Here is an 18,701-nt window from a genome sequence, read left to right as displayed (position 1 = left end):
AACCCTTTACTGTCAATAAAAGCCGTGAAAAGGCCAAAAAAGACGAAAGAAACTCAAACTTTCATAAAGCTTGAGCTAAAAGATGATTATGTTAAGGTGCATCTGATATGACATCGTATTTGATCCAGAATATGATCTTGTAAAATGGTGTATCAGTGTTTTAGGATCTTCCATTTGGTTTCTAATTAGAGTATAATTTGGTATAATTACACTAATATGACAAAATAAATGAAATTTTTTGAATACAGACTCAAACTTAAAGGGGCTATATGTAAGAATTTTAGCTGAAAACGTTCAAAAATGGACAGAATTTCAACAGAATTTGAATAAATGGCAGTTTTGACATTATAATGTCTGAATATTGTGTCTCAGAGACATCTATTGAAGTTAGCATGCTAACCAGCTCCGACCCAGCCCAGTCCAAGTCTGACCCGCTAGCTGCATAGCTAACAGAGCCACCTAGCGAAGGGCAGCTACAGTAAACAGTAAGCGGTTCATATGTTACTCAACAGGTGGCCGATTCTCACATACTGCAGCTTTAAAATGAGCTATTTCATCCCGAGTCAGACCACAATTAAATCTAAATATGAAATCACTCCTAAATGTAGCAGCTTAGTGCAAATATAGGGTGTTAAAAATAAGTCGTCTAGCCTTGAAGGGGATGTTTGACATCCAAATAAATACAAACCTACTTATCAAGTGACATTTACTTGAATCAACACAAAGAATCTTCCTTTTAAAGTGCCACATAATAAAAACAAGAGCGACTACATCTTTAATCTAAATGTCAGATTATCACACTCGCTTAGAGCTTCAGTTTTTCTTCAGAGATTTATGCGGTTTCTAATTACAGCATCATTTTCGGTGCCTGGTGTCTAATTAGGGTGTAACTGTGTGTGTTTACTGTCTAATAAGGAACATTATTTCTTGTTTTTGTCTAATTTGATACAAAGCACGGCTTATTAGGGTCTTATTAGCGTACTGTCAAACAAAGTGCGAGCTTAATTTGTTCTTTTATCTTACTCGGCACATCGTTCCCATTATTGTGGAGGAGCGTTTTGACAAGAAATTTTGATTTAGTCAATAATTCAAGGATTTTTCATAAATGAGGCTTCCAGACTGATCAGATGTGACAGTCACCAGGCTCGGAGGCCTCTACGTATGCAGATACAGTAACTCACAAGTAGAAACGTATGTTAAACACAAGCATTAACATGTAAGCATCACTGTGTGTACTTTTCATGTTAACTAGTTCGAACCTGACGTGCTTCACTGGCCTGCACGCGAATAAAACATCCGTACATCCTGTGACTTCAGACTTATTTAGCCTTTAGTTAGACTGCAACCTTCAGCTCCTCCAGCATTTATACTCGTCTTTCTTCTCCTTCCAGATGAAGTGATGCCTCTCTGATCAGACGGTGGTGACCTCGACTGCTTTCATGAAGACGTCCTCGAGTAGTAAAACTCAAAACGTTTTCTGTAGCTCTTAATATTTGATTCAGTGAGCTGATGTGTGCATCAGGTGGTTTGTAGGCTGAAGGTTGAGCTCAGCTTTTAGTGTGAGGAGACACTTTTCAACCTCTTTTCCACAGAGGGCTGCACAATACGGTCAAAAGGTGATATTGGGATTGCGATATAATTCATGATTATTATGGATGATTACATTTTACATCACATTGTTGCTGAAAAACTAGTAAAATCATCATGATGTGGGATTTCTGCCGGTCTCTGCCAAACAAACATGTTTCATTACATCTGGAGAACAAGCTTTGTAGGCAGAGCATCTCTGCAGCACTACAAGACTTCATTAAAACACTGTTTTGTGACACATTTTGATAGATATTTTCATGCTCGCACAGGGACAATCCCAATAGAGCTTCTCACTTTCCAGGGCTGAAACACTTTGACTTGTCAAAGCAGGAAAAGCACAGTTGGAATTTTTACTGTGAGCCATCTTTAATTGAATTATTGATAACATCTGAGCTTTTCCTGCTTTGTAAAGTCAAAATATCTGCTGTGCACCTTTAACAGTGATTTCAATCAGTGTCCACAGCATCAGCGCCCTCCTGTGGATGTGATGCTTCAACCCAGACAGGGAAGACAGTGACCCTCAAAGAAAAAGGAAACGTCACCTGGATATTAAAGTTGCACCAGTTAATCCAGATCAACTAAGTTGCAGTTAAAGTTGTTCATGCCGGCCCGACACTGGATCCTCACCTCTGCGTGTGTGAAACACAGGGGAGGCTCTTCTGCTCGTTGGACATTAGGAGGACCTCTGCTGGACACAAGGCAACACTGCAGGCTTGATCTGAACGCTTGAGCTGTAGCATGAGCCTGCATTATTAAAAAAAACAATGCAATGGGATATTTAACAGCTGTATCTAGAATTTGAAACAAAAGCCAAACACACATTTATATTTAATCTCTTGTTGACACTGGTTTAGTGTTGTCCCAGTATGATGTTATCCACAGGAAGTGGATGTGAAGCGAAACTCTGCATCTTCTTTTATTTATTTGTCTTTTTTCTTCTCTTTCTTCTCCCTCTCATTTTTTCCCCTCTTCTATCACTTTTATTACTTTTACATTTTGATTTTCTTATTTTAACTCCCACTAGACTAGACTTCCTCGTGTTTGGCTCGACCGTTTAGTGCTTATTCGGGAATATTGTCTTCCTGAGTTTCCTGCTTTTTGCTTGATTTGTCACAGCACTTTGTAAACTCTGTTTTTAAATGTATATAAATAAAAAAAAAAAATAATTAAAAGAAAATAAATAGTATCCATAAAGAGCAGCCAAAAACCCCCTAAATTCTGAAACCACGCTGACAGCATGGAGGCTAAAGGAGTGGACCCGGACACACTCTGGTCCACTGTGGAGATTTAACTGAGCCCGTCTGTCCTCCCATGAAACAGCAGCTGGCTGTTACAGAGACAGATGTTGAGCCGGGTGATCGTGGCTGCTGACAGGTGTGTGTGTGTGTGTGTGTGTGTGTGCGTCCCTTTAAATACAGAATCACATCGTGTCCACTGACACATTAAACACTGGATGGTTCTGTTCAGCAGTATGTTGGACCACTGATGTCATCAGGAGGGTTGATCACAGAGGAAGAAACAGGAGACATGAGAGATGAAACAGCTGTTCAAAGCTGCTCAAATCAAATCTTGCACTTTTTCCTCCTCTAGACTTATCTGACAACTTTAGTTACTAGTTACTTTGCAGATTACATCCTGCATCAGAGCCAAAGTAGTGGATTTTTAAGTTCATTTATTTTATTGGTAATCAGATTTTTTCCCCCCAAAATGATTCCAATAATCAGAAAATGGTGAATATCTGAATATCGGTTGACCCCTGATACACAGTATATACATACATGTACATATATGTACTTAAATTTACATGTACCTTTGATATTTGAGTACATTTACTGCCTGAATATTACTTTTGATACTTACATTTAATATCAGATACTTTAAGACACCTGTTATAACACTGACTATGACAGCTTTAAACTCAGTTAATACACATATTATGAAATATGATGGAAATGTTATATATTTGCCTTTTAGCAGGGGTGAAAGTAACTAATTACAGCTACTCTAATTACTTTAATGAAGTCATTTTTGGGGGTACTTGTACTTTTATAAGTACTTTTTTAAGCTGTAATTTTCTCGTACTTAGGTATGCATCACGCCATGTAATCTACTTAGTTACAAAACTACTTTAATACCAGTTTTACTTGTAATTGAGTAATATTTCAGTACTGTAACTGTGCTCGTACTTTTGAATACTTTCGCCTTTAAGCAAAGTGTATTTCAGATACACACACACACACACACACACACACACACACCATGCAATAACACAATACTATTTCTGCAGAATCTTAAAGGCTTAAACTATTTTACATCCAATCACATCTCGAATATCTCCATGAAACTTATTGTTTTTCTACTTGAATAAAATTATTTTAATTATTATTTTAGAGGTGTGTGTGTGTGTGTGTGTGTGTGTTATTTTCCTCTAGATACAAATATATATTTTATTTATTTATTTGGACTTATTCTGTAAGAAGGCGGTGTGCGTTTGTTTTCTCCACCTGCCTGCCTGCAGCTGCATCACCAGACTGAGGGCGCCACCGTGCAGCAAAACCAGCAAACACTTGAATATTTCAGCAGCCTGCTCCCTCTCCCTCCCTCCCTCCCTGCCTCCCTCCCTCCACATGCAGCCTCCCAGTGGTTGAAGGGAGGAAAAGATGGCACCTCACAAGCCGCTGTCAGCCACTCCGCCCGGCTCCTCGTCCTGCGGACAGCGGCGTGCCGCCCTCTGAGATGGCCTCGACCGAACCACCAGCCGCCTGACGAGACACCGAGGAGCAAGAATTTATTTTTTACCAAGACCGACCTGAAAACTGTGTCCATCCGCTGTAGCATATCCCCCTCACACACACACACACACACACACACACACACACACACCCTGTCGCCTCTTCCCACCCTCAAACATCTGCACACCCAGCCGGCTGCAGGCTTCACTGTCAGGCTGCTTTTTATTGAAACCTCCCGGAGCTGCTGCTGCTGCTGCTGCTGCCGGATCTTTTTATTTCTACTGGGGCTCAAACTCAAGGACGAAGCACTGAGCGGGCAGAAAACATCATCCATCTCATCCAGACGGGCGGGAGAGGAAGATGAGGTAAGCACAAGCACGCGTTGCTCTTTTTGCTGCACAGTAACGCGCAGGCTGCTCTCGGTCCACTGCGCATTATCGTGAGGCACCACAGGATGGAGCGAGCCGAGCCCGAACATCCAGCTGACAGGCGGGTTGTGCGTCGGTGCAGAGGCCTGTGATGTGTGTGTGTGTGTGTGTGTGTGTGTGTGTGAGGGGAACACGGCGGGTCACCTGTTGGCCGACAGTATATGGAGCTTTAAGAGGAGCAGCACCTGGAGGCTTCCTGCTCTGACGCGTCACGTGGAGGGGGGGGCGGGGGGGGACCGTTGTTGTCATGGAGACCACGCCGCACGTGTATAATTAATCCCACGCGTTAATTGCTCCACATGTGTGATCACTGGGTTTTACAAAGCGTGCACATGTGTCTGTGTGTGTGAGTCATCTAAGATGCACGCACGCACGCGCACACACACACACCTTCCCCCTCGCCGAGAACCAATCAGCTGAGAGGATTTCAGACAGACACAGCTGTCTAAGGGGGGGGGGGGGATGCGAGCTCCGGGGCTGCAGGAGCCTATCAGGTGAGGTGTTGCTAGCAGGGGGGGGGGGGGGGCTCAGCCGTGCAGCCAATCAGCTGCGAGGCTGCTGCCACAGGGAGGAGGTGGGTGGGGCGGCGGCGCTTGGCACAGGTTCACCGTGAACAGGAGGAGCCCTGAGCTCCCTCTAATTGCTGTTGGCATTGATATTTGCGTGTGTGTGTGTGTGAGTGTGTGCACCAAGGTCAGAGGGGGATTGTGACCACCGTGGGTCAGTTTTAACAAGCTCCTCTTCAGCCTCTCACTGCTGCTGCTGCTGCTGCTGCTGCTGGTACTTCAGCTCTGTCTTCTGCTGATGGAGACAGACTCACTGTGAATCTGCAGTCTGATGGATGGACGAGGAGAAACTAAAGACTGGAGGCATCAACACTGCTTCACTGCAACTATCATCACCATCTGTCCAGATCACCACGTCCACACACGAACACTTTGATATCATGTCCGTCAGGGCTGCACGACATGCTCCAAAAGTGATATTGCGATTATTCTGACGGATAATACAAAATAATTCATGATTATTATGGATGATCACAACTTTTCATTGTCATTGAAAATGACTGCGTCCAAGATGATGTGGCAGTTCTCCCGGTCTCTGCCGAACACATGTTTTTCATTACATGTGGGGAACAAGCTTTGTAGGAGAGAGCATCTCTGCAGCGATACAAAACTTAACTAAAACACTGTTTTACATTCATAAAATAACTGCAGCTCTAATGCCTGACTGTATATAGTTAATATAGTGTGTAGAAACTGCTTTTCTTTGCATTCCCATTTCTGTTTTTGCAATTTTCCCAGTAACTCACAAGTAGCCGTAGCCAGTTAGCTACAGTATGTTATGAACATCAACGTGTTAACTACTGTAACAATGTATTTAAGTGGTTTTGTGAAATACATGAATGCTAGTTTGACACATGTTAGCCGTCGCTATCTCCTTTGCCTCCATCTTACAAAAGAGACATTTGATCTCAGCACATTATCCAAAACAGATCCAAGACATTTGACGTGATGACAGTGAACACGTCGCAGCACGTACGACTGAAGTCCGCGAGGCCGTGTGGACGTTTGGATCCGGCCTCCTCTTCCCCGTTTCCTTTGTGCACTGAATTATTATGGGACGATAGCGTGCATCACCGCTACACTTCAATCCAATCTTCATTAGCGTGCAGACACACTGACATCTCTCAGTCAAATTTAATTCGTCACTTGGAATGAAGTGGACGGTGTAAATAGATTCATAAAGCGGTGCCAGTCAGAGATGTGTAATTATGAGAGGAGCTTATGTTGTGATGTAAAGCAGCCTGACAAGCTGTCTGCTCAGCTGACACACTTGTTATTTCAGGTTTTTTTTGTCCGACAGCCACTTAAACCCTCAGCTGTGGTTTATTTAGGACGATGACGACGAGCGTGTGCTTTACAGAGGTGCTCTGTAGGTGGCAACACAGACTGTGACTCACCACAACAAGCCGGCGCTTCATCCAGTGTGTTGCCGCATGTGGTGGAGAGTGTGTCTCAGTGCTGGCTGTGTGAGTGGGACAGTGTTAGTAGGGCACAAACAGTTGTGTTGTGCTGCGATCTAACGAGCATCGACGTCAGCGCTGTGAGCCGCAGTTCAAACGTACATTACCCAAGGTCGGATATACAGCAGCACCAGGGGGAAACACTAAAACTGAAGTGTTTTTAAAGGTCATGGTCAGGGTTAAGATTCATTGTCAGCATATATATGTCTGTGAATCCTCTCGGGGGAAAAGAAGATCAGATTTTAAGGGATCCGAGTCTTTGCAGAGCAGTCAGCTTGGTTGTTTAAACAGGAAATTAACGGCCATATTTCGTACACCATCTTCAATAAGTGTTCTTGGCCGTGAAATCAAAACAAACAAACGATCATCCTCCATAGATCCGAACATCTAATCCTGCTTAGACTTTTCCTTTTTCAATTACCGAGGCAGTGAACCCAACACGGCTCCAGTATCTGTTTCTCATTTGTCAAGATTGGACAGGCGGTATTAGTTTCTATTACCTCCAGCTGTGGACGGACTGAAGGTGCTGCGGGTCTCAGGGGGAAACATCCTGGGACAGTAAAGCCAGGGATCGTGATTCTAGTCTGGGATTTAGGTTGAAGGACTGATCCCTGGATTGATGGAGCCTGAATGTCTGATTCCTCATTTTATCTTTCCAGTTTCCTCCTCCACCGCCTCTCCCTCTCTCCTGCTTATTGATGAGGAGGCTGGGATTCGTAAAGGCAGCACCAGTAACTCCTGGATATGTGTGTGCCTCTGTTATTGCTTCACGTGCCACACACTGTGCCGACTTCTTGACTTTTGTGCGATCTGCCCTCTCCCCGTGTTCCTGAACGCAGCACGGCTGTGTAAAGCTGCTGTGATTATAACGTAAACTCCCCCAGCTGTGCTCTGAGCAGAGTTTTGAAGCTGTTATTTTAGGGGGAAATAGTTCAGTTCAGTGCTAATTAGCTAATGCTGGCATGCTAACACACATAAACTAAGATGGTGAACATGGTAAACATTATACCTGCAAAATATCAGCATGTTAGCATTGTCATTGTGAGCACGTTAGCATGCTGAAGGTAGCATTTAGCTCAAAGCACTGCTAGTACAACTTGACAGAGTCATTTGCGTGATTGTTGAATAATTTAAGTCATTTATCATTTTGTGTTTGAAGCTGTTGATCGGACAAAATACATTTTTGAATTAATATTCATTACCTCAGCCAAGAAGGGCATATTAGGGCATGAGTTTGTTTGTTGGTTGGTTTGTTGGTTTGTCAGCAGGTTTACATAAAAACTACTGAACCGATTTCCATGAAACTTGGATGGAGGATCGGTCTCAGTCCAAAATAAAACCTCATTAACTTTCGGAGCTTTTATCCGGATCCAGAAGCTGTTTCTCACTTTCTTTTTAACGTTGAGATTTTTGACATTTTTGTCAGATGAGGTGTGCGCTCTGCTGAATGCCATTCTAGTTAATAATGAAAACAATAATTGCAGCCATACCGCTCATTCTCAATTGAAGACCTTTGTGCTGAATATACTGAATATTTTCTCTTTACAAAAACATCTGTCAGGACAGAAAACTGCTGATTCCTTATTATATATTTCAGCTTCTATTATAACACTCACAATTTTATTATGTTACGACATTGGTAGTTAAAAAACCTAATCAAGTTTTTGCTTCATTTACTTTGCATTACCATATTTCTTATGAAACTGCAAATTTGACATTTCATTCATAATTAATTCATATTAACTGTCTATTTATGCAAATTACTGCAGATGTGATGTGCTGCTCGTAACTGCACAGACCAGAGGTTCCTCTTTGACCAACATGCAGCCTCATGCACCTGTTACCCTCGTGTTAAGCTACATATCCTATAACTAAATGACTGCTTAGTGCATCTGCTTGTGGCTCACCCGTTAACCCTCTCGTTAACTCTGACAGCAGGATTGATGTGCGGCCCCGCCCGCGGCCCGAGCCTGCCCACTGTGGCCTCCCACCGCCGCCGCCACCTCCATTTGCGTGGATGGGAGTGTTTGAATTGTGCTCTGAAAATGTGAAGCGTGGACGCCATCGATCCGGCGTCATCGCTGTTGCCCGATGTGTATTGACAGGAGCAGTTGGTGGTGTGTGTGTGACCCACATGAACATTAATAGTAACTGCGTGCTGAATGAACGCAGGACAATGGCGAACACATGGAGGTGAAGCCATAGAAGTGGATGTGTGACTTCTTGTTGCACTGTAGGTGAAAACAAGCTTCAGAGAGGAGGGGATAACTTTGGTGTTTCCATAATACAGCTACACTGTAAACCAGTACTGCTTACATCTGGCGCCTGACGTGAAATAAATCAAAATGTCTTGCTTTATCGGCTGTAATGTCCCGACTAGCTGCAGTGGAGGTCAGATTTCTCTCTTGTTCTCACCGCACAGCTGTGTGCTTTGAAGCTGCACAGGTGTGCGTCTTGATTACACCCTCGTCTCCAAGTTACAACCTTGAAGTTGAGGTATTATTTTTTTTGCATTTTGTTCCAAAGACGTTTGAACTTCTGACAAATTTTTCACCCGCAGGCTATCGAGGATGTGGTCATCTCATTTTCCCCTCCACGTAGTAAAGACTGCATCGCTTTTTAAAACGTTCATGATCCTAAAAGTGGGTCTGACATCAGCTCTCAATGTTACAAGGCTTCATCGACAGTAAAACACCATCTGGTGAATAGTTAAAGCTGCTGTAATGAATATTTTTTAAAAATGGGTCAAATGACAGACACAAATAATTATCACCTCGGCTTTACGAGAGTTTCAGCATATTTGTTTGTTATATACAGCATGTACTCTAACTGTTTCGGCTTAGTCTCACAGCTCTCATTAGCGTCGTGTCGACAGGCAAACGATCCAGAGACAAAAGCTGGAAACAGCAGATAGACTAAATTAGCAACTATCTGGTGAACATACTGGAGTATTTAGCAGCGAAAGAGTCAACAGTTTCCCCCCATGTGTTGGTGGAGAACAAAATAAGAGCTAAAAGGGGAGTGAATGTTGGCCACGTCTCAAACATGACTGTAAATGAATGCTAATGTTGCTGCAGGTCTGCTACAGATCTGTTAATGTGTGTTTAAAAGTGGCAGTTTGATATGCAGCTTGCATTATCTACATGTTAATGCAAGTTAATGAATGTGTTGATTGCTGTTTTGGCGAATATTGACTTCAGCTATGGATTATTTTACACCATTAGCTTTTGCACGTGGAACAGTTGACCCAAAATAGATGTTACATAACTTTGATGGGTTAACAGAGCTAGTTGGAGAGCACCAACACTTACAGCTGATCAGATTAAAGGACATTTTTTAAACAGTCTTTCACTTCTCTCTCCTAAAAGCAATGCTAAGCCTCTGGTCTGTTTAGGATTAGGCACAAACGTGCATGAAAAAGATCGTGTTCAGTTAAAAAATACTTGTTTTGGTTGCCACAAGAGACTTCCTGTCACGATACAGTGACTTTGGTAAAAGTTTCTTACCATCAACCCAATGTTTACTTTCATCCGCCATGTTTCAGCGTCATATAATCTCAATTTGGCAACTCGTGTACCAAATGTTCACCAACTTTCCAATTTGTTTCGACATGAGAGGGCACTCATGAATATTTCCCAGTCGGAAAAAAACATTTTTCTGATAATTCCGACAGCACCTGAATGCAGCATAACAACAAACATTGAACAGCAGTCTTGAACTGTGGTCACTGGCTTCTCCTCTGTAACTCCTGAAGCTGACTTAAACCTGTGCTTCGTCCTCACCCCGACCATGAAGCACTGGGAAAGATGCAGCAACATAATCCAACTGCTAGCAATTAGTTTTCCGTATTGTTGTCTATAAACAGAAGACTGAACATTTCTACTGCAGCTGCAAAGAAACTGTAAAGCTTTTATTGGCTGTCAGCAAGTTCTCTCTCATTTTGCAGATGTATCGGCTCCATCGTAAGCCAACCTTTTAGAAAAACAATGTTAATGGGGCAGAAACAAGAATGCACAAACATCTGTGACACCGTCTGAGCGCCGAGCGTTCAGCTGCTCGTCGTTTAGTTTCTCTGCTCGCATGCGACTTGTATTTATTTATACATCTCAGGAGCTGCAGCGTACACCGCAACGCTGCAGCCACATCACACGTGCGAGCCGCATTTGTCGTAACGCGGTCTGACAAACGCGGCACAAAATGGAAGAAGGATGTTGCAACGCTGCGATGCATCCAGTGTCAGGTGTGAGGTCACGTGTCCCGCCTCTGTGGTGAATCTGTGTGATCACCCAGTGCATTCTGGGTGACGGCAGTGTGGTTTTATGAGTCATAATTATGCACACTGAGGCGTCACAGTGCAGAGCGCTGAGGCTGATCCCCGCAGACGTTTGTGTGTGTGTGTGTGTGTGTGTGTGTGTGTCTGTGTGAGAGGTAATCACATCTTTGTGAATGAGAGGGAAATCACTCCCTCCTCCTTTTCCCCCGTACCGTCTCCCTACAACCCCCCTCCTCTGTATCTCCTCTGCCAGCAGCTCCCATTGGTGTGTTGCCGTAATTAAAATGATCGGCTCATGTGAGTTAGACAGTGTGTGTGTGTGTGTGCGTGTGTGTGTGTGTGTGTGTGTGTGTGTGTGTTTTGTGTGTTTGTTTGCAGCTGAAATTCAATCCTGAGAGGATGAGCCGGCGCGAGTTAACCGGGAAGACAGGGAAGCGTCAGAGATCTTTTAGCCTCCTCTCTGTCACACCTCTCGCGCTCATTTAATCCCTTTTCTTTTCTCCAGCCTCACTTTGCCTCGTGTAGCGTGACGGCGTACAGGTGGATTGTGGGTGTTTTGTGGGGATGAAGGGAGAGGGAAGTCAGATTGGATTAGGCAGAATAACACTGGACTGGATAGCTGTAAAAACAGGTCTTTGGACAGTGACACATATTTAGTTGCTTTGACTCCAGCACATTGGATTACAGATGAAACAATGGCAGTGACGTCAACGTGCTCGAGCTCAGCTTTAATATGAGGGTGTTCACGTGTACATCGGGTGAATCGTGTAGGAATTATAGCCCCTTTTGTTGCCCTTTTGTCGCTCTCAGTTTAAGGGAGGTAATTTTTCTGAAATGACATCGAATCAATGTGATGAAAAGGTGCCGAAAACCACTTTAGAAGGTTAAAAAATGCTCTTCAGAGTTCACCAAAAGGTGCAAACCTCTGCTATGACAAAAAGGATAAAGGTGAGTAAATATCCTGAGTTCTCGAGTAGTTCGCAGAGTAATGGAAAGAAGAAAATGCAGGGGAAAGAGGGAGCAGCTCAGGATCCAACAGCCAACAACAAACCCATCTGTCAAACTTGGTGGAGGTGGTGTTGAAGCGTGTTCCTCTGCAGCAGGATGAATGATGATAACTTTATAGATATCTGGTTGGTTGTGTTGGTATGTGGCCATGTGTCTGCGTGGGCATGTTGAACACAGACAGCTTGTGTGATGTATCTACTTGACAGCACCTTCATGTGTGTTGGTAGAGAGACGCGCAGCTACAGTATGTCAGCAAGAAGCTTTTTGAAATATGCTCCCACTGCACAGGAGATACTGTCTGTTCTCATGATGTTGGCAGTACCAGAGTGGGTAAAGGAAGTAATACAGCAATATCCTACTCAAGCAGAAGGTGATACTACAGTGAGTTACATTTCAGACTTTGGGAGACATGTACCCACACTTCAGGCAGCGACCGGTCAGGGTGTGGAGGTCATGAAGTAAGCAGGGTTTGGAGCACCACTAAACGAAGAAGATCCCCATACTTAAAGGCATAATATGTAACATTTACATATTTAGTTTAGTACTTACATTACCCCAAATAAAATTGGTTTCCTCAGGCTGCGAGGCTCCTCAGTTCATCCTCAGCACTCCATCATAAATACTTTTAATTTCATGACTTATCCAATCCGGATACGTCAGTATCCAACCCAATAACACACATTAAAAATAACTTTATTAATCACACAGAAAGAGCCTTGTAGTATGTTTAACAATGAAGACAACATCTCCCATGATCCCACACTACTTTACGTTGTCATCAAACTCCAGACCCCCAGCTGTTGTCTTTAGACTTTGTGATCGTGACACACACAAACAGTTTGTACACACCACGGAGAATTAGCTTGTTTATGCTCATTAAAGTTGACTTTTATTCTGAAACCTCGACTCTCAAACGCTCTCAGCATCGCACGCTTGCAGTGAACACATTTTACCAAACCCAATGTCACCCTTCCCTACGGTTTCTCACCGGCAGCGTCGTTTTCTTTTTTTCTCTCTCGCCCTCTCTGCTCGGTGTGATTCACCCATTTTCACCCCAAACCTCTCATCACATCCTCCCGGTCTGTCCTTCATCCTCCCCGCCTCGCACACACATCTACTCGCACATGCTCACACATACTTCATGACACACATTCACATGCACTCACTCAGTCACGCTGTGCGTCAGACAGAAGGCCATCCCTCCTGCTGTATGCTAATAGCCACGTTGTTACAGTAGCGCTTGGCAACTCTCACTCTCTCACACACTCACACACACAAACACACACTCGGTCAAACACACAGACACACACAGTAGGAATCGGAGGTGTGTAGTTTTGAGGATTAGGATACAATCTGCTGCCGGGGTCGAACCTGAGAGAGGGATGGGGGATGGGTGTGCACTGTAGGCTGCATGTCCTCTCACCCGTGTCCTCCCCTTCCCCGACTCTCTCTACCTGTCCACCTTCCGCCCTCCCTCATCCGTTTGTCGTGAAATCAATCCCCCACTCTTCTCGATCTCTGACCCCTATCTGTCTTTTTCTTTTGTTTATCCCTCCCGTACTGAGTTTGTTTTGTGTCTCCGCTGCTCAGATACGAGGCCAAGGACCCACACTCTCTCACCATCGCAGACAAACACACCATGGTGAAGGCTAGTGTCCCTTGTGACAGCCAGAATATGATGTTAAACAAGTATTTCTCTTCTTGAACAGAAAACGAGAGATGAAGGATGAATGACCTGTTGCTGTTCAGTAGGCGAGCAAGTCTTTTCGCTGCCTTTTCACAGACAAGACACGATTCATGCCCTTTTGCTTTCATATAAATGCAGCCCAGTGTGCTGCATCGGCCGGTTTCACAGTCTGCGTCCTCACTCAGTGAATCACAGCGAGGGTTTTTAGAGAAAGGGATGCAGCCCGTGGCGTGCTGAAGTTTAATTTGGAAAGAATGTCATCCATTGATTGAACTGTCATGTGTTCAATCTGGACACACACTGGCCACTGTGGAAGTTCATGTAGCTCGTAAATCAAGCTGAAACGCCACAATATACTCACACATGGACCGCGACACATCGCCCGCAACAGATGGATCAGTCACATGTTCAGAAAATAATAAAAACAGCAGCCAGTGTGAGGGGGAAAATGTTTATAGTGCAGTCTGTGGTATCACATATAGGTCAACTATGTTTCAGTTAAATAAGTGGGCTGAAACACTAATCTGAAAAGGGAGGCCCAATCCCAATACACGCCTTGCTTCCATCACTTCGCCCTACCCCTGCATTTAGCTCGTTCACGCCTACACGTAGATGTAGGGTGTTTAATTCTTGTCGGGACAGATGGGTAGGGCGAAGTGTTCACACACAGACTCGTCATTACAGCTACGGTCGCTTTAAAAACTCGGAAAAGACGGTTTGAGACAAAACAGCACGATGCTGCGTGTGCATTCAGCCATCGTTAATGCTTTTAAAAACCTAGTAGGAGTGCCCCCTAGGACAGGTGCGCCATACCATGGGAAAATAAATGAGGTTTTTTTCGGAGGAACACTTCAAACCGAGGGTGATGAGAGTCTGTTTCGATGAATTATGCTACTTTTCTTTATGACAAGCGTGAAACAATCACTTCCAGTTTGCTGACGTCTCAGAAGCTAACTAGCCAGCTAGCAAACTTTGCATTGTTATTGCTGATTTGTGCACGGCAGCCCCACATTTTGATCGATTTCAATGTTGCATTCCCGTCTTTTGATGGCGTATGACACACGCTGAAGACGTCATATTGGTCCGGTTGCATCTGTTTACATAAATGCCACCAATGATTTAAAATTTACTCGTCATGGGTAGCATTACTCAGCCTGCCTCCTGCCTAATCGTGATTCTGGGTAGCATCCAGCTTTCTTGAAACTCGGCCCATAAACATCAGCATACCTCAGCTCTGATTCTGACCATTTTTCAACACAGTCCTCTCGACCTCATGAAAGTGCGGGACTAAATAGCTGGAGTACCCCTTTAAATCTGCTTAAATTGCTGTGGAGCTGTAATGACACTTCATTTCTCTATGGGGGCTACATGATGCAACACATTGCAAGCAGATATTTGCATCTCACTCGCAGTAAATATGTTTCTTCCGGGGGTTCTGGCAAATACGTGAACTAATATCACACGGATATAAAAAGCGCACGAAACACATTTTTATTGGATTGAAGATTTGTGGCCAAACACCACCGTCGGCCAGGCGAGTAAACAGGACTTAATCGCTGCCAAATTGCAGCGTCCACTGCCCTCCACGCCGATTACAGAGCGAACCGTGTCATCCAACAGTGCTGTGGTCTGTGTGCAATCAATGAAATTGCCTGCTGGCAAAACACAGCAGGACAGATGTGGGTGATGTGAGCTGTACTAGAAAGAGAGCGTTACTGCGATGTCAGAGGGACGTACGGTAAATATGGGAGGGATTTATTGGTCACTGGAACCGACCCAGAAGATTAGTGGTATGGCCCCGCACCACTCACTGTATATAATTTATAATCTGCGTGCATCCGGAGGAAACGTTAAAGAGGAAAATGTTGGAACTGGGTGCTCAAATTTGGTTTCCTGTTGTTTGTTTTATTGACCCTCATTCCACTGAGGCACTATTTAATTTAATTACATTTCACAGCTTATGCACACGTGACTGCATCCTCACACACACGCCTCTAGCTGTGTGTGGTTTACATTAACTGTGCAACAGCCGATTGAGCCACATGTTACCAAACTCCAACAGAGGGATGCATTGTTTCTTTAATCTGCACCTGTGTCCCTTCCTGTTAATGAACGGCAGTCAGATCAGTGTGTGTATTTGCCTCTCTGTGTGTGTGTGTGTGTGTGTGTGTGTGCGCAATTGTGTTGCATCCAGAGCTCTACCCAAGCCCCGACACGCCACCTCAAATCATATGCGAGAAAAGATGGGAGCCATCAGATGAATTAAAATCTGTTGCTCCTCCTCCTCCTCCTCCTCCTCCTCCTCGCCTCCCTTCCCTTTTTCCATGCGGGGCTTACGCATCCTCGCCTCGGCCAATCCTGGAGGAGAGCAGGGCGTGTTGAGGGGAGGAAGAGGAGAGAGAGTGGGAAGGAGGGGAAGGAGGGGCAGGACCAGCAGCCTCCGGGGCTGGCGGCCCATCGCTCTTGTCACAGCTGGGAGGGGAGGATGGGAGGGGAGGTGGGAGGGAGGGGTGGAGAGGGAGGAGGTAATCCAATGAGACACAGAGAGGAGAGGCAGTGCGAGGGCAACGCCTCACAGCACCGGGAATCTCTCTCCATCTCCATCTCTCTCTCTCTCTTTCTCCCCCCCCTCCTCTGTCTCTGAAGCGTAAAAACCAAAGGACTCTCATCTCCCATTCAGTCTCCTCTGTATGTGGCTGAGAGCTGCTCTTATATTTTTTTTGAAGCCTAACTCTTCAAACATTTCCTTCATTTTCTCCTCGTTTTTTCTCCTCCGCCAGCTAAAGGATGAATTGACGAACCACAAACCGGGATTATTTTTTGTCACTCCTGTTGTCTTTAGGATCTTCAGCATCTTTTTTTTTTTTTTTTTCCCGGAGTCATCTTTGTTCTTGTGCACACAGCTGCTGAGTGTACAGTGGCTGCTAGTGGGGAAATAGGTTAGTGTGCCTGTTTCGGTGCCGGGCAGCAGAGGTGATTGAATGTTCTGTGCACGGTGGAGGCGAAGAGGAGGGGGATGCCTTCCTGGCGGTAGCGCTCTGTAGCCCTGCGACCACTTGGGGAGAAGGTGACTTGGGATGCTGCGGCTGAACTCCGACCTTTAGCGAAAGTGTCAGCGGCCAGAATTCAGGAGAGACAAAAGGGAAAATAAGCTTTTTTTTTTTTTCCTCCATTTTTCTAGTCGCAAAACAGGTCTGACCTGTGCGTGGACACCATGGACATCAACCTTCAGTCGCACCGATTCTACTTCCCCCAGATCTACTGCGCTGAACCGGGGGCGCAGCCACCACCACCACAGCTCACTGAGTTCAAAGTCAGGTAGGCTTTCCAAGAGATCCATCACTGGAGACACCCAGATCTGTTGTCTCCATTTGCTTTGTGCCTTTTGGATCCACCCAAAAATTTAAGCTAGAGCATCTCGACTGTCGTTTCCAGCAGATCCCCAGCTGCTGCTGCTGCATATGAAGCGTTCCTGTGTATGATGAGTGCTGCTGCGAGTGGCTGGTTGCCCTTGCAGGGGGATGGGGCTGCATGCTAATGTGTTAGCTAGCTGTGCAGGAAAGTGTTATGCTCCTGGGAGAAGCAGAGGGCATTGATGGCCTATGGAGGAGCTTGCCAAGTTTGGACAGAGGGGTTGACAGTGCAGCAGTTGTGTTATATTTGCCATCCCGGGGCGCCGCGGCCGCTGTAGCCCTCTCGTCGGCCGCCTCTGTGGCTCTTTTGTTCTCTGCGTTTACGCCTCTTTTCTTTTTCTGCCCCTCTTTCTGAAAGTGCTCAGGGTGGCTTGTTGCATCCACGAGCCGACGCCTGCCGTCATGGTTGCACAGCGCTCGAGGACGCATGCTCAGAGATGCAACAGCTTCCCCGCTCTTTGTCTTGTTCAGATGTAATTGTGCCGGATGGAGCTGTTGCGTTTGGGCGTGCAAGAAGTCAGACCTGATGCTGTGTGGCAGAAGATAATTGTCTTTTCTCTCACACATTCACAATTATTTCACCTTCTCCTCAGCCACCTGTTCTTGCATCCATCCAACCATCCATCCATCCATCCTTGCATGCATGTTTTGAGATGTTCTTGTAATCTTGTGTGCGATACGTTTGCCGATTCCTCCTCTAACAGCTCTGATTAGTGCAGCTTTAAGGGACTCAGCCAGAGTTTCGCCCCACTAAGCAGCTTTTAGTTTGGCTGGTGCTCCAGGCTGGAGCAGCTTTATGGGGCTACAGTGTGTCACTATCACGGCCTGGCCGAGCTCCCCGATGGCGCCACGGGAGTCCAAGCTGGGCGGCATCACCGGGAGAAAGCCCATTTTTCTAATTAGTCCGTACCCGCTTTAATTTAATCCTGGAACAACTCTTAAATAATCACATTTTCAACTCTAATGTGCTGTTGTCAAGTCATGCCTGCTGTTTGTCTAACAGTACAGAAGGGTTATTTGAAATAAACAAACAGGTTCGATCCACCGCAGTCGCACCTCAGTGATCTCTTCTGAAACGTCCACATCAGCAAACATCAGGAAATGTCAGCAAATATCAGCGTTTGATGCGTCCGTGCAGACGGCAGCCTCGACGGAAAAAACACAGTCTCGCACATTTCCGGCTGAGCCTCACACCTCTCCTCTTCCTCGCTGGAGGAAGAACATGTAACCAACACACACACATGCACACACACTGTGAGCGTTCGCAGAGATTAGAAAGATTAAAAAGTGCGACGTGTTTTCATAAAACCAATCCAGGCCCCTTAAGCAATGTTAATGTTTCACAAATCAGATTTTATGCAATGAATACTCACTTACAGAAGCAGCGAGAGAATTTATTGCAACGTAAATACATTTCTGCACGGATTAATCACTTGTCGGGTTTTTCCTCGCTGGTGAAGTTAGTTCGGCAGTAAACGGGAAGTGGACAAAGCTACACAGCGGTGTCAATCACCGTGTTATTAGCAAGGTGAGCTCGTTAGATC

At 45.1% G+C, this 18,701-nt stretch overlaps 1 protein-coding gene across 2 annotated transcripts in view; it reads left to right on the top strand.

Moving 5' to 3' along the window:
- Positions 1 to 4,249: 4,249 nt before the first annotated feature.
- evlb (Enah/Vasp-like b) overlaps positions 4,250 to 18,701 on the top strand; it is a 47,163-nt gene continuing 32,711 nt past the window's right edge. For both annotated transcript variants that reach the window (XM_073493139.1, XM_073493138.1), the window contains exon 1: positions 4,250 to 4,687. In XM_073493139.1, coding sequence (XP_073349240.1) covers positions 4,683 to 4,687 — 5 coding nt within the window. In that variant the 5' untranslated portion in view covers positions 4,250 to 4,682. The remainder of the gene's footprint in view (positions 4,688 to 18,701) is intronic.

This window comes from Pagrus major, chromosome 22 (assembly GCF_040436345.1).
Source record: "Pagrus major chromosome 22, Pma_NU_1.0".
In the NCBI taxonomy this organism is placed as follows: Eukaryota; Metazoa; Chordata; class Actinopteri; order Spariformes; family Sparidae; genus Pagrus; species Pagrus major.
The sequence above is the reverse complement of the archived record's forward strand: the minus strand, read 5'-3'. Positions and strand labels throughout refer to the sequence as shown.